This window comes from Manis javanica, chromosome 13 (genome assembly GCF_040802235.1).
Source record: "Manis javanica isolate MJ-LG chromosome 13, MJ_LKY, whole genome shotgun sequence".
Classification (NCBI taxonomy): domain Eukaryota; kingdom Metazoa; phylum Chordata; class Mammalia; order Pholidota; family Manidae; genus Manis; species Manis javanica.
In genome coordinates, this window is record NC_133168.1 from 61384863 (window position 1) to 61403713 (window position 18851).

Sequence of the window (18851 nt, forward strand, 5' to 3'; positions counted from 1 at the left end):
GCCCTGTCTGGACCATAATGTTTATTTATCCATGCATCACATATCTGCTCTATTCATTCTAAAAACACTGAGCACTTAATAACGTTCCCAGAGCTGTGAAGAAGACTGACCAGGTCCCTAGTTTGATGGACTATACAAGATCCAGCCTGAACCTTTCTCCCTTTCCATACTATACAGATAATTAAAGTATCCCACTCTTCCTTAGAGAACCCTGAATTTCGAAGATGTTTGAGAGGTCATCAGTCCATTCTGCTGATTTGGACACATGTGTTTTCAGGAGCCAGGCAGGTCATATGTGTGTGCAGCTCGATGTAAAACAATAGGGATTGATGGGTACTTTGAAAAATTGAGAGCATAGGTCTTGCCAAAAGGTTCTGAAAATCTGGCCTGATCAAATGATGGTGCTAGTGTGCCAGATTTGATTAGATGGCCAGTTGGCAGTCTTTAATTGCCCACTGTAGTAAACAGTAGTCTGACCCTTTCTTAAAGACTGCTCGAGACGATTATTTTTGTGAGATTGGGTGATAGGCTGTCTCCTTCCCCAGGCTGGCACGCACCTGCCGGCCACCTGTCAGTTGAAGGGAATTGCTCCGTAGTTGGCAAGGGCACCCCTCATGCTTTCAGCTATTATGGCTGTGTATTCTTGGGGCAGTTTCTGTGCACCCAGTCTTTCCTTTGTTTGCTGGTTTTTGAAGACTCATCTGCAAGCAGCTGTAACTGCCCCTTAAGCAACAGGCCACCTTTTTGGCTGCTGGATGGAGACAGGAGCTCTGTTTTGCCAATTACTGAACTCCAAATCAGATGGGTGCCTTCCTCTCCATCCCAATGACCCCCTTGTCCTGCTGCTGACTCAATAACTTTTTGAACATTGGCCATAGCACAGTGTATGTAAAGTTCTTGAAAACTATTTTTAAAAATCCTTGAAGTGATAAATTGATAGTGTTAATGGTAAACATATATCATTCTGCTTTGATTTATAGATTTATAATTTAGTCTCCCTTCAAAGTTAATTTTTAAGTGTAGCTATCTCCTGGAATTTACAGAGAGTCTTGTATATCTTTACAGGCAGAAATTCTGTCCTGTTTATTTTCATACCAACTACTGGGTACTATTGAAGACCAAGAGATTTCTTTTTTGCTCAGGCACAAAAGATTAGCTTTAAACATTAGTCAACTTGAGACAGAAACCTGAAGCCTTAAAAGAAATTACTCTTTGCTGCTAAAATTGGGAGTTCAACAAAATCGGATTTTATAAAAAGAAGTCGGGCCCATCCATTGAGCCTTACCATTCCTGATAAATACTGTCGAATGGAGAGATTACAAATGAAGATGTTGCAATAAAAAACACCCGAGTTTATATCTAGATCTATTATTTATTCAATCTGGGGCACATTTCTTTACTTCTCCAAGCTTTAGCCTCTTCATTTGTAAAATGGGAGTAAAAAATGAGTGGCAAACTCAATCTTGTTGTTAGGCTCAAATGAGATAATGCCTAAGATGAATTAGGCCCAGTGCAATGCCTGCTAAATAGTAAAAAAATGTGAGCTGCTATGTGGTCAGCAGCCTGAGACCCATACAGAGTCAGTTCTGGCTCATCAAACTGAAAGGGAAGAAAGAAAGCCCACCCATGGTGTCCCTGGGTAGGAACCATCTAGGAAAAGTCCTCCGTGGGATCTTAGACAGACGGGTTGCTGGTCAGAGTGTTAAATAAATTAGTTTTCACTGTGACCCCAGTTTCCCCTGACATGTTTTTGCAGGGCCAGGCCGATGCCAAGCTTCCTTCTCAGGTGTCTGTTTTCAGTTTTGTGTTGGGTTACAATTCTGGGGGTAAGGCACCCTAGACTTACACCTCAGCCATTTGTCTCAGGGCACCCCAAGTTTATTGGTTTTATTAGAAAAACTAAATGTACCTTTCATAATATTGGGGAATCATTTCTCTGTGACTTTGTCTCATTTCCCTTTATTTCTTTCACTGAGATGGGCTGGTGGTTTGTTTTAGTTTTTAGCCTTAGCGCATTCGTTTTAAGATTCACTGTCCAGAAAGTTCTGCCAACATGTACTGCTGGGTCCCAGATGATCTTTTATTCCCTTTCATTCTACTGTATTCTTACTCTAACAGAAATACATTCCTGAGCTTTCCTTCTTGTGACTGAGGAGACATTTCTCCATTCAGGAGTCCCTCCCTGGGCACTCACTTGGACACCTATCTTCATACAGAGGAGCAGTGACTGCAACAGACATTAAGTGCCTGAAATGCTCAAGACAAAAAAACACTTGCTAAGTGCCCTTTTTTTTTGTCAGCATCTGCCAAAATGTGGTCAAGATGAACATTAGTTCTATAGCAGTTATAAGAGTTATGCCATAATGAGGTGAAGTGAGTTTGGAAAACCCTTGGTATATGATATTAAGAGATAAGGGCTTGTGAAAGAGAGTTCACACCTATGATGCCCCTTGTGAGAAACAGAGGCATGGGATCTGCTGAGATTAAGGGGAGTGGTTGGAAGGGTAACAAATGAGAGAGAAAAGTTTGGAAGAGAAGGATGAGGAAACTGGTAGAGAGCATGTCAAGGATGGTGCAGTGCTTGGGAGACAAAGCCGAGACAGGATATGGTCCCACTTGTCTTTCAGCAATTAAAAACATGTACAAGGATGCTCAGCTTGTGAGTGAAGTTAGGAATCTAACCCAGATCATCTGACCCCTTCTTCACAGGCTCCAAAATAATAAACCTAATGCTGCCCTCTGGGTCTGTATAATCTAGAAAGAACTTAACAATAAGCACAAAGAGCTTTACTTTCAATGAACTAAACAATACATCAAATAAAATGTTAGTATGAATAAAGCAAGTAGTAACTATATTTTGTGTGGTGATCAGTGCAAGTAAAGTACTGGAAGTTTCATTTGCTTCTAGTTTGCTAGGGAAGGTTTAATAGACGAGGTGAGAATGATGTAATTCCTTGAATAAAGGAAAGAAAGTGATCTAGTGAATGAGTAGAAGTAAGTGTTTCTGAGAGCTCAGTGACCAGCAGAGAGGATATACAGACCTTATCTGTGGTATAGCTAGGGCCCTAAAACACACACACACACACACACACACACACACACACACACACACACACACACAGAATAGTAGAGTAGAATCAGAATCAGGACAGCAAACAGAATTTTGATGGGAGGAGTTTGGGCTGCAGATGGCTGGTGAGCAGGGTCCTGTAGTAATCTAGAGCACAAAAAATTAGCATGTTCACAATACATATATATTTATTAATTTAGAAATTATATCCATGGACTACTGTAATATTAGATCATGTATATTATGTAGCATAAAAACAAAACACTTTTAAGGTCAGGATGAAGGTGATGTAAGCAATTTTTCAAAAACAATAGAGGTTTACTGTATTACTAAGACACAAGTCCAGTGGTCAAAAATTAGTAGTTTTTGAATAAGGCAAAGACTGAGTATACATCATTATTTTTTCAATCTCGGTTTAGTATTTGAAGAAATAGCAGATCCATGGGTTGACTCTCAGTAAGTTTATTTTGATACCTGGCTTTAAGGACAATTAGTATTGAAAAAGGTATCTCTTTGAAGTGCATCTTTGAGCTTGCTAAGTCAGAAGTCAGATTCCTATAAATCTTTCATGCAAAACTCTTGGTTGAAATTCAGCTGGTAAGTGGCTTTCTTCCTGTTGTCATTGGTTATATTTGAAAACTAATCAATAGGGATTGAATTTTTGGATTTTAGCAAATGAGTTCAAAATACATGGGAATTCTTCATTTCGAAGCTTTTATAGCCAGTTATTTGTGTCCACGCTATGCTATGGAACTATCTACTGTATGTTTCAAGTCTGACATATAGCAAAAGTGAAGGCGCCATGGAAATCTGTATATTAAACTTATTACAGCTTAATAATTAATCTTTTACCTAAAAATAAATGTTGGTAGAAATTCTGGTGTTTTCTTTCCTCACAACAGTAGATAATTTTACAACCTCCTTGGTGTGCATTCAATCCATTGTAAAGATTATTACTGTAAGTAACCAAATTCTATTCTTTTAGTGGTTGCTCTTTAAATATATATATATTTTACATATATATATATCTTTAAATATGTATATAAATAACTATAAATGTACCTACCAATTTAAAATCTTAAACTATTCATGGTTTCTGAATCTAAATCTAAAGTGATTCAGTGCTTCTCTTTGCCTTTCATATTTCAATCTCCCATTGACATCCCACCATATTTTGTTATAATTATCCAGTTTGACCTCTTTTTGTAAATGTCTTCATGAATTATTGTTTCCTAATTAATAGTAATTTAAATATGTTACTACATTTTATCAGGTTTTCTCTCATTGTCTTTCATCTTGTGCCTTCTCTCTGGGCTTACTTTTCATCTTACTAAAGGGCACCCTTTGGTAATTTTGGGGTCTGTTTCTGTATCTGTGAAAATGTCAATGTCCTGCACATAAATGGTAGTATAGCTTAGTATGAAATTCAAAGTTGGTAGGTATTTGCTTTCAGCGGCTTGTCTTTTGGCATAAGTGATTGCTAATGAGAAGCTTATGTTGATCTAAATGGACTTCTCCAATTTCCTATGAGTTATTTGTATATCCATCCAATCTTGTCTCAAATCTACCGCTTTTATTTTGTATTTTCCTATTTGTTTTTGATAGATGTCATGCCTTCACATAGCTCTTGATAGGTATTAAAACATCTTCATGAGATTCTTCCATGATGTTGATATCAAGATTGAAATCATGTTTTATTGGTTATTTTATTTACATGCTTTTTAAATATTAGCAATCTTAAACAAGTTGGGAATTCAGCGTCTGCATTCATTTTGCATGGGAGGTCTTGTTTTCTTGTCTGCTTCTGTAGTCTGGTTGTCCCTCTTCGTCTCTCCCTCTCCACTAGTTTTACGGTTTGGATTTCCTCCACCACATTCCTCTGGTCCTTCAGTCTAGAATCAGGTCTTCCAGTGACATCTTGGGGTACCTGCTTGAGTTTGAGGGGATAGTACCTATATAGTATTGAGGGAGCCAGCACAAAGCTTATTTCATTCTTGGCTGTGAGGATTTATCCTCCCCCTGCACATCTAGGCTTATAAAGCCCTGGCTTCTGGAAATAAGTCAGCAGCCTTTTTTTTTTTTTCAACGTTGTTTCTTGAGTTAGGGAGCCCCATTCCAGCAGAGCCTGACTCTGACCTTCCTTCCTCAAAGGGAGCTCTTTTAAACTCATCAGCGCCACACAGGAGTACTGGCCTGCAGCCTCTGCTTTGGCACCTTGAGCACAGCAGGGCCCTGCAGAAGCCTCCTTGCTGCTTTGAGATTTTGGCTCCTTTCTAATTCATGGAAGTGGTTATTCAGCTTTTCAAGCCTGGCTCACCTGGTTACTATTTCATCTATCATAGCTGTGTGTTTGCAGCAGAAAGGTGCTGTCTAAGCATGAACTCACCAAACCACCTTGACCAAAAACCCAAATGAGACAGAAGACCATGTCTGATGGGTATAGCTTCATGAAGGTCTAGATACCAAGCAAAGTACAGAATGTGCTGAGAAGTTTCATGGCCTCTGTATTAAGATGTTCTTCAAGTCTGGGTGACTAGAAGGCATCATCTAAGGACCATGTATAAGGAAAGAGAATAAGTATTAACACAGAACTCAGATGGCCCCCTCCTCCCACCTTATACCAGAAAAGAAATCTCAAAAGGAGAATGGTTAGGAATAATTGAAAACGTATGCATGCCAAATAAGTATTACCCTAAAATTCAGATAATAGATCATTAGATAAATGTCTGTCTAATGTTTTTTTTTTTTGCCCTGACCTTCCTGGAAATACTGTTAAAAAACTTCCTTCTGTGAACTTTTTTTTTATTAAATAGTTCAGGGATTTGGTTTAGTACTTAGGAGAGTCATAAATCCAAGCACTTTGCTCATTGAAACTGTCTGTATCTGATAGCTGTGCTTATAAAGGCAATGGCTGAAATCTTTTCAAGCAGATTTCCAGTAGAACCTGCCCCCGCAGGAACCAGGAGCAAGTGTGACTACTTTCTAATTGTAGTCAACATTCTTGCACTACTTTATTTCTTTAGATGAATGAAAAAGTGGAAAGGTCAGAAAGGTGTGGTAGGCTGATCTGGGTGTCCAAGAGATAGGCCACGCCAGGCAATATAATTACGTGGCCAGTTCATTCTCTGAATTTTTCCATTCCAAGGAGCAGTCTTACGTTGTAGAGAAGGATCCTCACTGATTCCCTGAAGGCTGCACCATGACATTTTTAGCTTCTCATTCTGGAGTTGCTATGCCTCTGTTCCCACAGCATCCATGTGAACTGCTCATGGTCCACCTGGGCTCGGATTCCACTCAGGAAAGGCAGAGCATGACTGCCATGAGCTCTTCCCTGTGTCCCTAACACATGAAAGCGTCTCATAGGAAACTTAAGACATAATGTGAAATAAGCAGCACTTTTGTAGGAAACCAAGACATTCCCTTCTTTGAAATTCCAAGAGAGAGAGTGGCTAATGGAGTTTTTGGAGAGATGTGGTGATGGCCAGGTTATCACCAGGTGCTGTGTGATACATTGAAGGCGCTGGACACCATCAGTTGCTAACTCAGATGGCCATGCCTGGAATTACAACACCTCATGGCCCACCTCAGGCAATCCTTAAAAATGCAGCAGGCTGTAGCCTCTCTGTAAGTGGGTTAGCACTGAGGATTCTGGATGCAGATGCTCCAAACTAACCACTGGCCCCAAACAGAGCGATCTGCTTCTCAGAAAGCAGAGGAATGTACATGTGGGAAGGTTAATAAAAATGGAAACTGAAGTCATATTTAAAGCATGATATAGAACATTAGGTTTATTGATGCTGCTGCTATGCCATACAGGATCTCTGGGACAATTAGAAGGGGGCCTGCTGAGCATTTTATATTCTCACATTCCCTGACTAAAGCACATTAGTTGTGGGTCTGAATTAAATCAAGGAGGGGAGTGGATTGTCTCTGGAGGTTGAGGGAAATGTTCCACTCATTGTGCTTTTTCATTGTTACATTGCCTTCTTGTGATGCTGGATGGGGCAGAGGAGGAGCAGTGCTGGGGCTGCTGCTGGATGTAGGGAGTCACAAAGCGGATGTGTCCTTGGCAATTTGTGCAGTTTTTAAATTGCCTGACTCCTAATGGACACTCAACTTTACTTTCATTATATCTGGACATATTTCTGTGTTGCACATCCCTTGTTTATCTCTGACATCATCAGTAGTTAGAGAGGTTTGGGTGCTTCGCAGGTGAAAGAGGGGGCGAGTTTCCTAAAGAAGGAAGGGGGTCTTACAGCAAAACAGAATAAAGGATTATTTTCTACCCTTTTAAATTGCAAAAAAATACTGATAGACCATAGCCTCTCTTTCTGAAACCTTTGAGGTCACGGGTGTTTCAGAACTCAGAATTTTTACATTTTAGGGAAGTGCTGTAATGCATATGCTGTATATTATGTATCATCTGCAGAAGGGTTTGAAAATCCAAACAGATTCCCAAAACCTGTAACATTCATATTCCTGTAGCAAAACATGTTATTCCCTCCAAGTTACAAAAGCAAAGATTTTTAAAAACTTCATATCACTTCAAGTCAGGTTGTGACTCAAATGCATTTTGGACCCAAACTTAAAAAAAATTAAGATTTTCAGAACTTTGTGGACTTTTAGAATTGTGTATAAGAGATTGTGGATCTTACATAAATCACATCATGAGTTAACCAATATTTAATAGTCTGTCCTTGGAATTCAATCAGGATTTATGAGAAAAAGCATTTTTCAGATGACCAAAATAAACTTTCAAAATACAATCCATTTGTAATTTGGGGATTGACTGAATTAGTAAAATAAGAGTTGCAAGTGTGCGAAGCTAATATAAACATATTTATATTAGTCAATATTCACTGTCAATAGATGATACTCTTGGCTACCTTACCAAAATCTCAGACTTCATGTTATATTCTCTTTTTTATCATTTATTTTTTCCTTTTAACTTTTTCTTTTGCCAAAAAATAGTTTGCCCTAGATTTTCTACCGATGACACTCACTCTAGGTGCTTGGCAGTCTTAATTAGGGCAAATAGATGAGGTAAGGGAGCCACAGTGATTTCAGTCTTAGGGGAATCCAAGCATTTTCAAAAAAATATGAAGATTTTTATTGAAATTAATAGAATGATATATCCTCAAAATTGTGTGCAATAAAATAATAGGTCTAAAAATCTCAGGGCAAATACTGAGAAAATTCAGCTTCTCTTTGAGGAAAATATTTCTGTACTAGAACTGATACCATAGATGAAATGTCAGACTAGATTATAAATAACTTACAGTTGAGATGTCACCAGGAATTCCCGTGGCATAAAGAGATGCTAAGTAAATGAATTGCTTTTCAGATTTAACAACCCTGAGTGTGTGATAACACTGAGAACTGGTTTTAAAAATTCTGTCAAAATAAAAAGCCTGTGGACCCTTTGTGTACTATGGATTCATGGTATTATAGGTCAAATGAGGCCTTTGTAAATTTTTCTTACTGTATCTGAGAAAATTCCAAAGACATAGATTTGTGCTGTTCTCAAATTCTAATGTCTTAACTGCCACAGGGCATGGCACATAATTTCTCCAGCACTCTGCCTGTCCTTCTCCTTGATAACACAAGCAGTTTTAGGGGTCTTTGAGAGGCGTCTATGCATAGTCAAATTAAAGTAACACAGTTTTCCTGTGTTAGTAAATGCATTTTTCTTGATGCTCAGATGTCTGTTACTTAGATGGCTATAGATTGTACCATTAAAGCCCTTACACAGTCCTACAGAAATGTAGAGTCCCCTGACATCATTTGACAATGATTTTTTGTGTTATTAATGACATTTATTGAAAAATCTTTGAATTTCTCTGTTAGGCTAGATGGGCAGAAATTCTGACCACAAATAGGAATGAACACTAGTCATGATGAAAACATAACCTAAATGGAATGGCCATACACAGCTGCTTAGCATTTACTTAGGGCAGAAATACTAAAGATTAGCCTTTATCTGAAAATGTTTTATCTGCTCTTCCTTGCCTAGCCCTCAAACAACAAAAACTTTAAAATTCTAAATTGAAAAGTTGCCCAGTCATTCAGTGATGTCAGTGATAAAGGCTGGACCACATTTAGACCAACCCCAAAGAAAGGATAATTTATTACATTTTTGAAGATTCCTTTTTACCTTTGAATTATTTGTGCCTCCTGCTGCTCGTGTTTGTTCTGGCATCTTTGGGAAAGGCACTGTGTCTGCATAGCATGTGCACTTCTTTTCTGAAATGTGCAGTACACTCAACATTGCAGTGATTTTTTCCCCCCTCCTTTGCTTAGAACAGAGGTGAAAACCCCAGTGGATTCTAGTATCCACTTGATAGGCTCAGTCTCTCTTAATCAGCCTGTAATGGAGCTAATGGCTGTTTGTCATCCTTGGAGATATAAATTTCCTGGCTGTGTCTCCTGCAGACAGTGCATGAAGTATGCTCTGTGTGCCAGCAAGGACTGATAATCAGCAGAAGGGCAGGGTGCTTCGTTAGCCAGGAGAAGAGCCAGGGAGTCCGCCGCCAGGCTACAGAACTCGCCTCGCCACTCCTGAGACATGGATAATGCCGGTAGGTAAAGCAAACAGGAATTCATAGCCTCTAGGCTCCTTTGCAGTCTGCATCCTTTGCTGTAAAATGTTTGCCTATTTCTTGGTCTTGTTCTGCACTTTAATGTTCAAGACGGGGGAGACATGTAACGTGTTAACCCTGCTGCATGGTCCCCAAAGCAATTAGTGTTTGCTTTGAAGTTCAGGAATTGCTAACGCAGATTAGAATTCCTCATTCACCTTTTGGAAGACTACACTGTTTCTTATTTAGGTTGCAGGAAGTATACTGGTTCATTCTTTTGTGCTCAGAACAGTGGATGAAAAATGCATGTAGGTAATGAAAAACCTATTACTAAGGGGTGGCAAAAGGTAGATGGAGTTAATGAGCTGAGCAGAAAAATTTTTTTCAGTGTTACACAGTGCCATAGCCGGCGAATTCCTGCGTCTGATGCTTCATCTTGTGTAGAGATGAAATGTAGACACTATCTCACTACCTTCTGATATTTCAATTTCAGAGTATAGATATTAGGGGCCAACTATGTACCTTTTGAAAGCATATTTATTTTTAATATCTTTACTTGACAGCTAGACAAACATAACTGTTGCCGTATTCTAATGCCACTGAAATGATCAGCGTGACTTCTCATGTAGAACCTTTTCTTTATCTGCTTTACTGAACTCTTAGAAAATATACACTCCTTGTTGTGGTGTTATTGACACTGAATGTAGAATTCTCCGAAATGTGTGATAGATTTTCTGTCTCTTGAAACTCATGAGTTCAGTTGCTCAGCTGCCGTGAGTGTCCCAGTGGTGCCCTACAGCACGTTGCGACAGGGTCAGCTCTGCTAAAAGGATACATCATTTAAAACACATTCTGTGCAATAAGACCACCTATTTTTCAGTAAAACATACTTATAAAATGTAGCTCTTTCCATCCTGATGCAGGTAGCGTAGGCAAGTGGACATTTTGAAGGCAGAGTATTTTGAGTTCTTTTATGAAATAGCTTACCAGGAATAAAACTATGTGACTAAAATAATTTTGAATTTGACATTGAAGCATTGAAATAAAGATACAATATTAGGAATGAAAATTTCAGAGTTGTCAAGTAACAAAATGAGTATTGGGAGAGTGTGTGTGTGTGTGTGTGTGTGTGTGTGTAGTAGTAGTAGTAGGAAGGAGGCAAGGACTGATGCATATGAATTATGCCCCTATTCTGGTCATTAAAAAAATATGCCACAGGGCTTGTCATAAAAGCATGTAGGTATGATAATCCATGACAAAGCACAATATCAAGATCAACCCAAAGCTTCTCTAATTACAGCAGCAGAGTGAGTAAAAAATAAATAAATAAACTAGAATCCCTAATTTAGCCTCATGTAAAACTTCTGCCACCCACAATTAACTGCACTGATGTCCTGGCAGAATTATCACTTTAATTCAAGTAAATGCCTTCCTTCACTGACTCATATATTTATTTAAAGGCCACTTAGGAAAAGGATAGAAACTACTGCAGAAGCCTTTTTGTGGGCTTAAAAAATGCTGAGGGTTATGATTCTGGCTGACTGTGGCTTAAGGGGGTAAGTGTTTTCATAATTTGTACTTCTATTTGTTTGTGCTTCTCAATGCCATTAATAAAATACCCCCGCTCCTGACAAGTTTGAGGACATTTATGCACCATGTCTACTAACTTCAAAGCAGCAATTTCTATATCATTTCAAATTTTACGTGAAATTCCCAATATAGATATGTATATAATTAAGTGGAATAAGAATTTTAAATTATATTGACTATTCCAGAAATAACACCTTTTTTTTATACTGGCTAATTGACTGTGAATGGTCACTTTTCATGGCAGTGTTTTGGTGAAGTAGCATCCTCTCTTATAGTAAACGTCCATCACACACACACCTCAATATATTGTATCGGCTATAAGGAAGATATTTAAGATAGTACTGGTAAGTCGCCAAAAAAAACACACAAAAAAATCAAAATGCCTCTAACATTATGCTAAGATGCCCAATGAACCTGTAGCACTACAATTTCTCCAATTTAATTTAAACAACTTAACAATTTTGAATTTCTGCCTAAATTTTTCCGGTCAGAAATGAGGTTAGGCCCTGGATATCAGAGGTCAGCATTTGTGAGCTGAGCACCAGTCCTAACAATTGACCCATCAGTTTCAAGAAGCCAGGCCTTCCTCCAGCAGGGCTTTCTGTGCCGGGGGTGGAACAATTGTTAGGCATAAACAGAACAGTGGTGCATGCCAGCCGAGTGCCTCTGATTTATTCAAATCACACAGAATGTTGCACTGGAGATATTTGTGTTTTCTGCTGTGAACAAATAAAGGAAGAGTCACTGCCTAGAACTCTGTCCCTTTCAGGGTGCATGTGGATACTGCAGCAAGCTAGCCATTGTGAGTCTGTCCACCCTCTCCTTAGCAGCCAAGAGCTGACATTCCTACTATCTCTGAGAAGGAGATATCCCTTCCCCATAATTGCTGGCATATGTATTCCTTTAAAAGCTTTTCCTGGAATAACAATAAAATATTTATTAAACAGTGTGTGTGTGGACTATGTCAGAGCAGTTTTAGAGATATCTAACTTTTCCTTCTTTTTTCGTATGACTATTTTTTCTCATAAGTTCCATAACAACTCAGATGGTCCTGTATAGAAACAAGTCTATGACCAGACCTGCCATCCAAGTATTTTTTTGTCCCTGCACCTGTGTCCCTCTGCTGTGTCTCCACCTGGTCTTCATCAAGTGGTTCTCATGAGTGAGCTGTGAAAAGGGATGATGAGGCAAAGCTGATTAGAGTGTGTGATCGATGTCTGAAAAAATATGTTTTTGAACCGTAATTCCATATTCTACAAGAGGCAGAGTATTATAAAAAGTTCTGCAGCATATATTGGGCTAATGTTTTTCCTTGCTTGAGATCAAGATATTTCCTTTACCATGTGTGGTCATAAGAGACACACTCAGTTGGTGGGGAGGTGGCAGCTGTGAAAGTCACTGTGCCCTCACCTTAAAGACTTTTGAGTCTCGACATATAATCCCTGAATCAGAGAAGTTCACAGTCTATTAGCTCCCTGTACAAAAGAGTGAAGAGTTATTTGGGAACCAGAGTGAGAAAAGATTTTTAATAGCATGATCAAGAGCATCAGATAATCTGAGATGAAGACTGACTCTGGCACCTGCCATCCTGGCTACCCTGAACAAGCTATGTAATCTCTGTGTGCGTTTGTTTTCTCACTTGTAAGTGTCAACAATCATTGTGCCCATCTCACAGGGTTATTATGAAGAGAGCATAATACCTAGAGAGCTTTCTGTGCAATGGCTGGCAAATAGTAATTTGCAATGCATGTTGGCTGTTTAAAGAACCATCAAAAACTGAAGCAGTGGGATTGTTTTATGAACAAATATGTGCTCCAGCTGGGTAGCTCTAGCAGTGTGATGATGGTGTGGAAAGGTGAACAGTTATAAGCAGGGACTAGTCTGGTGGCTGTCCCAAAGATGAAATTGGAAATTGATGAGAAATGGGGATGGGCCTGAGGGATGTGTTGACTATAGATCTGTAGGGCAGGATGAGTGGAGAAGGAGAGAGGGGGAAGGAGTCCAGTCAAAGCAGACCTTTGAGGTTTCTAGTCTGAGAACCTAACATAATAGTCTCACACTATGGAACACAGAGAAAAACAAGGAGTCCCCTTTTGGAATTGCCTTAATCAGTTCAGAGATGACTTTTTAATCCACTAAAAGATGTGTCTGCATACATACAGGTACTGGCCCACATGCACACGCGAAATTCCTTACTAGTCGTGGATTTGTGATAAGGCAAGGTTGTTTATTTAGTTTTCACCCAGACTTTAAAGTCTTTTCTATTTTACGTATGCCCTGTTCAGTTCAGCTCTGTAAATCCAACCCCCCTACTGCTCCTGCAAGCCTGTGGGAGACCCTTTGGGGTGGTGTAGAGACAGAAGACTCAGTGCTCCTTGAAAATCTTTTCAACACAGGTGGAGATAAGACCAGGCCAGGAGAAATGTGCCCCTCAGCATGGAAATAGTTTTGGTCAAGTCCAGGAAGCTCCATAGGAAAATGTAAGCACAAAAGCATTTTATTTCAAATGGGTTCAAAACTTTCATGGGAGAATCTTCCTTAGTCGCTCAGGCTGTCAGAGCAAAGGATCCCAGACAACGGTAGACGGTGATGCAGGAGAACGGTTTCCTAAAGGAGCAAGCTTGTTATGTGAATTAATGTGTTTGGGACATTTTTTCTGGGACATTCCACTGTATTTGAAATTTATACTTAGTGCAATTCATATTTTTTTCTTCCAATCCCTACTTTATGGTATCTTGATATTAGTATATATAGTTTTGTTGACTAAGATGCTTTTCAGAAGTATAATGTCATAGGCACTTACGTTTGCACGCATATATTCTTTATGTGTTTGTGTGCATAATTTTTGGTAGGTGGATCACCAGCCTCAGAGTAGCAGTATAATGTGGCCAGCTCTTCTAGCAAACTAATAAAAATTTAGAACAGATTTCCTTTTTAAGAAAAAATTCATTCTTAGTCTCCGAAATGCTCCTTATATTGTAAAAATTCTTATCATTAAACACTTTATTAGCTGTAACACAATGACACAGCTTTCCTTTGATTTTATTGTGCTGTTATGACATTTTATGGTTTATCAGTATTTCTAAAAGCACCCAAGCTTCATGTAAAGATATTTTTCTCCAGAAGAGATTAAAATTTGATATATAATCTGCTTTTTGAAACATCTATTTTTAAAATGCCCTTCTTGTTATGGAGATCAATGTCTCTTAAAACCAAAACATCAAAAGGAAAAATAAGTTCATGTACACAGAAGTACTCTAAAAGTGACACTAAATTTCTTAGTATTTTTTGTTCTGATTGTGCAGTGACTCTGACCCCCTGAGAATAAACTTTGGTTTATTTGGTTTAAGAGTGTGGAGATGCAGGACAGAGTCTTTATTTCTAAAACAAAGTTTTGGTGTTTTGTTCAATTGTTTTTCAGATCATTAGAATTAATTCTGAGTGTTTTTCTTTCCTTTGCAACCACTCATCTTTTCAAAGTCAAAACGCATTCTGATATTTGTATATCCATAAGATAAAAATAGGAATTCTCATCAAATGGCTTGAGTCCAGAAGAAACATTAGAAAAGATATAGATACTTGGTGGCAGAGAAGGAAAATCAATAACCCAACATTTTCTAAGTTACATGCTGTTGCACATTAATTCCATAGAATATTAATTAATCCTCACCCTGTCCCCTCAAGACACACACACATACACACACACAGAAGTTAGCATTCAGGCAATTTTGAGAATTGCTGAGTTTAATAATGTTCAACAGATTTTTGACATATAGTGGAATTAGCATGTAAATCCTTGCCTGTGCTAACATTTGTTGTGAATTGCCCAGATGGAAGCAGAATGCAGCATTTGCCAGTGTGTTCCCCACAGGGGCTCCTGGGGAGCCTAGTTGCAGGGAATATAACTCAGATTTGGGAATCATTGTCAAAATTCCTTCATTTTTATTTTTGCTTTCCATTTCACTTTATTCTTCTCTCATGATTTCTTCTCAACTTCCCATCTCCTCACCTAGAAACCATTTTGGGGGAACTACCAAACTATTCATTTGTACAAGTATCAATGCTTGATAATTTAAAAATTAAATATCTGTGTCATCCATATCCATCAGAGAAAATAAAGAAGGAAAGGGAGCTAGGGCTTATGCCTGCTTTGGAAATGAATATAATTCAAATACATCTGTGAGATGAGGAGCAATGTGCAGGTTTTATTTATCCATACTAACATTGCACACGAATTACCAAACATTGATGATAGGAGATTTTATATGTAAAATGTTAACTTCAAAGTTCTGTTTTGTAAGTAGACATCAAGAACATATATAACAAAGGCAAATAATATTTAACTGAAGATTAAATGTCCTGAAAGGAAAGGAACTTACTTATTTCCACCTTAAGTATTTTACATATGTTGCATCATTAATACTTGGAATCATTCTGTAAGTAAATATTATTTCTCCAAGTTATACATAAGGAAACTGGGCTAAATAAGAGCCCGCTCAATTCGTAAGTGGGTGATATATAAACTTGATTCCAGCTCTGTTTGACAATAGCAAAATTCAACCCAGCATTTTTTATGTTGAGTAGAGTGCCTGGGATGTAGTAAGCGTATATAATAAATGATTTATTGTTGAACATGAGCTTATCATATATATGAATAGTCTATTAGATAGAGGTATATGGGTAAGAAAGTATGTAGTTGAGAATTGTTTCTTTCATAAACATTCATGTGTTTATAAAACGGAATTTTTTATAATGTGGCTTTTTGATAGAGATTTGTTACCACAATACAAAGAATTCAAAATTTTTTCATTTGAAGGCTGTGATAGTATTAGGATCAATGACAGAAAGTATGAAAAGAGGCACAAGAGGATTTTTAAATGATATTTCCAGATTTAATAGACACACGTTTTGGAGATAGGAGAGAATTTTATACTTTCCTTTTCTTTCAGAGGGATCATGGTTAGAGGGAGATCACAGAGTAACATGATGTTTTGTCTTTTCATCACACTTATGTATGACTTTTCATCGGGAATACTAACATGTTACATTCCACATTATTACTTTTCAAACTCTACAAGATTTGAAAAGCATGTAGTGAAATAATGCTCTCTATATAAATTTTGACATATGTGTTAAGAGAAGCTATAGTCTCAAAGTTAGGCTGGCAGATTTTCCTACTGTTAGATATAAAGTATCTGCAGTATATTTTTGATAAGTAGCTCTGAAGAATTCTCCCATAAAAGATGATTCCCCAACATACAGCTATCTGTCCCCAAAAATTACATTTTTAATTTCTACACATAAATCAATTTTTCCAAATATTTAATTTTCTCATTATGTATAGTGACTAAAATTATGCCTCATACTTTTTGGGCTTTACAAATATGATTTCCTGCCTTGGCCTGATTTAATAGACACACTTTTCTGAGATAGGAGAGAATTTGATACTTTCATTTTCTTTCAGAGGGATCATGGTTTGATCCCTCTGGTATCTAAGCCCATACTTTTTGGGCTTTACAAACATGGTTTCCTGTCAGGTTGGATCATTCAGCCCTGGAGCATTTTTTACACCTTAGCAGGTGTGAAGTTCAAATCCTGACATTCATGGCTCTTAGTGACTGTGTGTGACTTGCTCATCCTTATCTTCAGTTATTTCCTATGTGTGCTCCACTTCCACTGGTCTGTTCTCTGTGTGGTGCGCACGCCACGAGTGTCCCCTTCCTTCCTTTTGTTCTTGCTGTTCTTACCTAGAGTGCCTTTTCATCCTCAGCATTCAGTCATTCTTCCATCTGGGAAATGTTTCCTGATCACTCACTCTGTGCTAGTTAGTGTGGGTAAGAGTGAATGAGACAGAGCAGCTTGCCATCAAGGAAGTTCATTCTAGCAGAGAAAGCAAAAGCTAATAATATACAGATAAGGTATCTGGGTTGTTGATTGGTGCCATGACATTCATAAACCGATACACAGATGAAGAATGAGGTTGGGCAGAGGGCTGCTCCAGACTGGGCAGCCATGAGCAGCCTCCCTGAGAAGTGACATGCATGCTGGGACCTAAAGGATAAAAAGGAATCAGTCCTGTAAGAGCCAGGGAAGATATGTCCCAAGCAGAGTGGCCAGCAAACACAGAAGCCCCCAGACAGGAAAGGGATTGGGACATCAAGGTCCCATGCATGCTGGGACCTAAAGGATAAAAAGGAATCAGTCCTGTAAGAGCCAGGGAAGATATGTCCCAAGCAGAGTGGCCAGCAAACACAGAAGCCCCCAGACAGGAAAGGGATTGGGACATTCAAGGAACAAAAAGCAAGCCCCATGTTGCCAGGGTGTGGCGACAGCATGAGAAGGGACACCGGATGCTGGCCAGGGGTCTCAGGCCAGTCATGGTGGGCCTGAGCTCTGGCTTCTGTTCTAGGAGCTCTCAGGAGCCTTGGAAGGGTTTTAGGCAGAGGCATTACATGATAGAACCGGTGGTTTCCAGCATAACAATGGGAAGAACAGACAGGACAGAGGCAAGAATGGAAGCTCCTAAGAATGAAATCCACTGACTCTTGACTGGGTGGTGGCAGTGAGATGGGAAGAGAGCATTTAACACAATTCCAGCCCTGTTTCAAGGTCCAGCACATATATCATCTTCATGACATCTTCAATCCCTGCCTTTTCTCAGGGCACTCACAGCTCACCACACATTTTATACTCAAGAGTGGTTTATCCAACATTACTCTGCAGTTGAGTCTTCTTCCCAATCAGACTGTAAGCATCTCGAGAGCAGTTTATACACCATAGACATATGTTGTGCCCTCCTGAGAGTTACAGTGGTGGTTCCCAGCTCTAGCCACCCGTCAGAATCGCCTGGGAGCTTTTAAAACATACCAGGCTGTAAGCCTCACCTGGACTAATCAGTTCAGAGTCTCTGGTGTGGGGTCAGGACATTGGTCGACCTGTTCCAAAGCCCCCCCATGTTCTAATGGACACCAGGGTGAGAACCACTGTCATACGCTCTCAGAAATGCCCTCCTAGTAAAAGTAAGCAGTGAGCTTCTGCCCCCTTCCTCTTCTTCTGGATGACAGCTCAGGAGAGGAGCACAGTAAACTGAATCCAGGCTTTCTGTAACCCAGCCCTTTCAGATGGCTTAAAGAAGCCTATGTTTGCTATGGAGAGACTTAGTCACCTACTTCCTAATCAGGAAGGTTGTTTTCTCCTTTAATGTCTCCCAAGCAAATTAAATATTAAGAGACGATTCATCACCATGGCAAAAACTGTTTCTGGTGAGATTTTACATGTGAGTTTTAATAAGAGATGCAAAAAATCCCTTGTCAAGTTTTATGTAATAGAAAAGGTACATTATTAGACCCCAAATAGCACTGCTATGATTTAATCATCACTAACTGTGTATCTGTGCCGCGTGGCTGGGTCAGAGCCACTATTAGACACCGATGCTATATTTGCTATATCATGTGACTCACCCCAGGTGTCCTGCTTTTTAGGGATAGAGAAATAGGTCCTATTCTCCCCTCCAAACACACACACACACACACACACAAACACACACACACACACACACACACACACACACACACACACACCCTCCTCAGAATGAGTTTCAGATCATTTTGAAC

The 18851-nt window shown here is 39.0% G+C and overlaps 1 protein-coding gene and 1 long non-coding RNA gene across 8 annotated transcripts in view; one reads left to right on the forward strand and one right to left on the reverse strand.

Annotated features, from left to right (window-relative positions):
* The window catches only part of PHACTR2 (phosphatase and actin regulator 2), a 252289-nt gene that overhangs the window by 54721 nt on the left and 178717 nt on the right, over positions 1-18851 (forward strand). The window contains exon 1 of one of the 7 annotated variants that reach the window (XM_017661905.3): positions 9290-9648. The exons of the other annotated variants lie outside the window; for them this stretch is intronic. Coding sequence (XP_017517394.1) covers positions 9636-9648 — 13 coding nt within the window. The 5' untranslated portion in view covers positions 9290-9635. Of the gene's footprint in view, positions 1-9289; positions 9649-18851 lie in introns of those variants that run through there. 7 annotated transcript variants of the gene reach the window in all.
* Positions 1-18851, reverse strand: part of LOC118973086 (uncharacterized) — a 41751-nt gene that overhangs the window by 19024 nt on the left and 3876 nt on the right. The gene's annotated exons all lie outside the window — the stretch shown is intronic.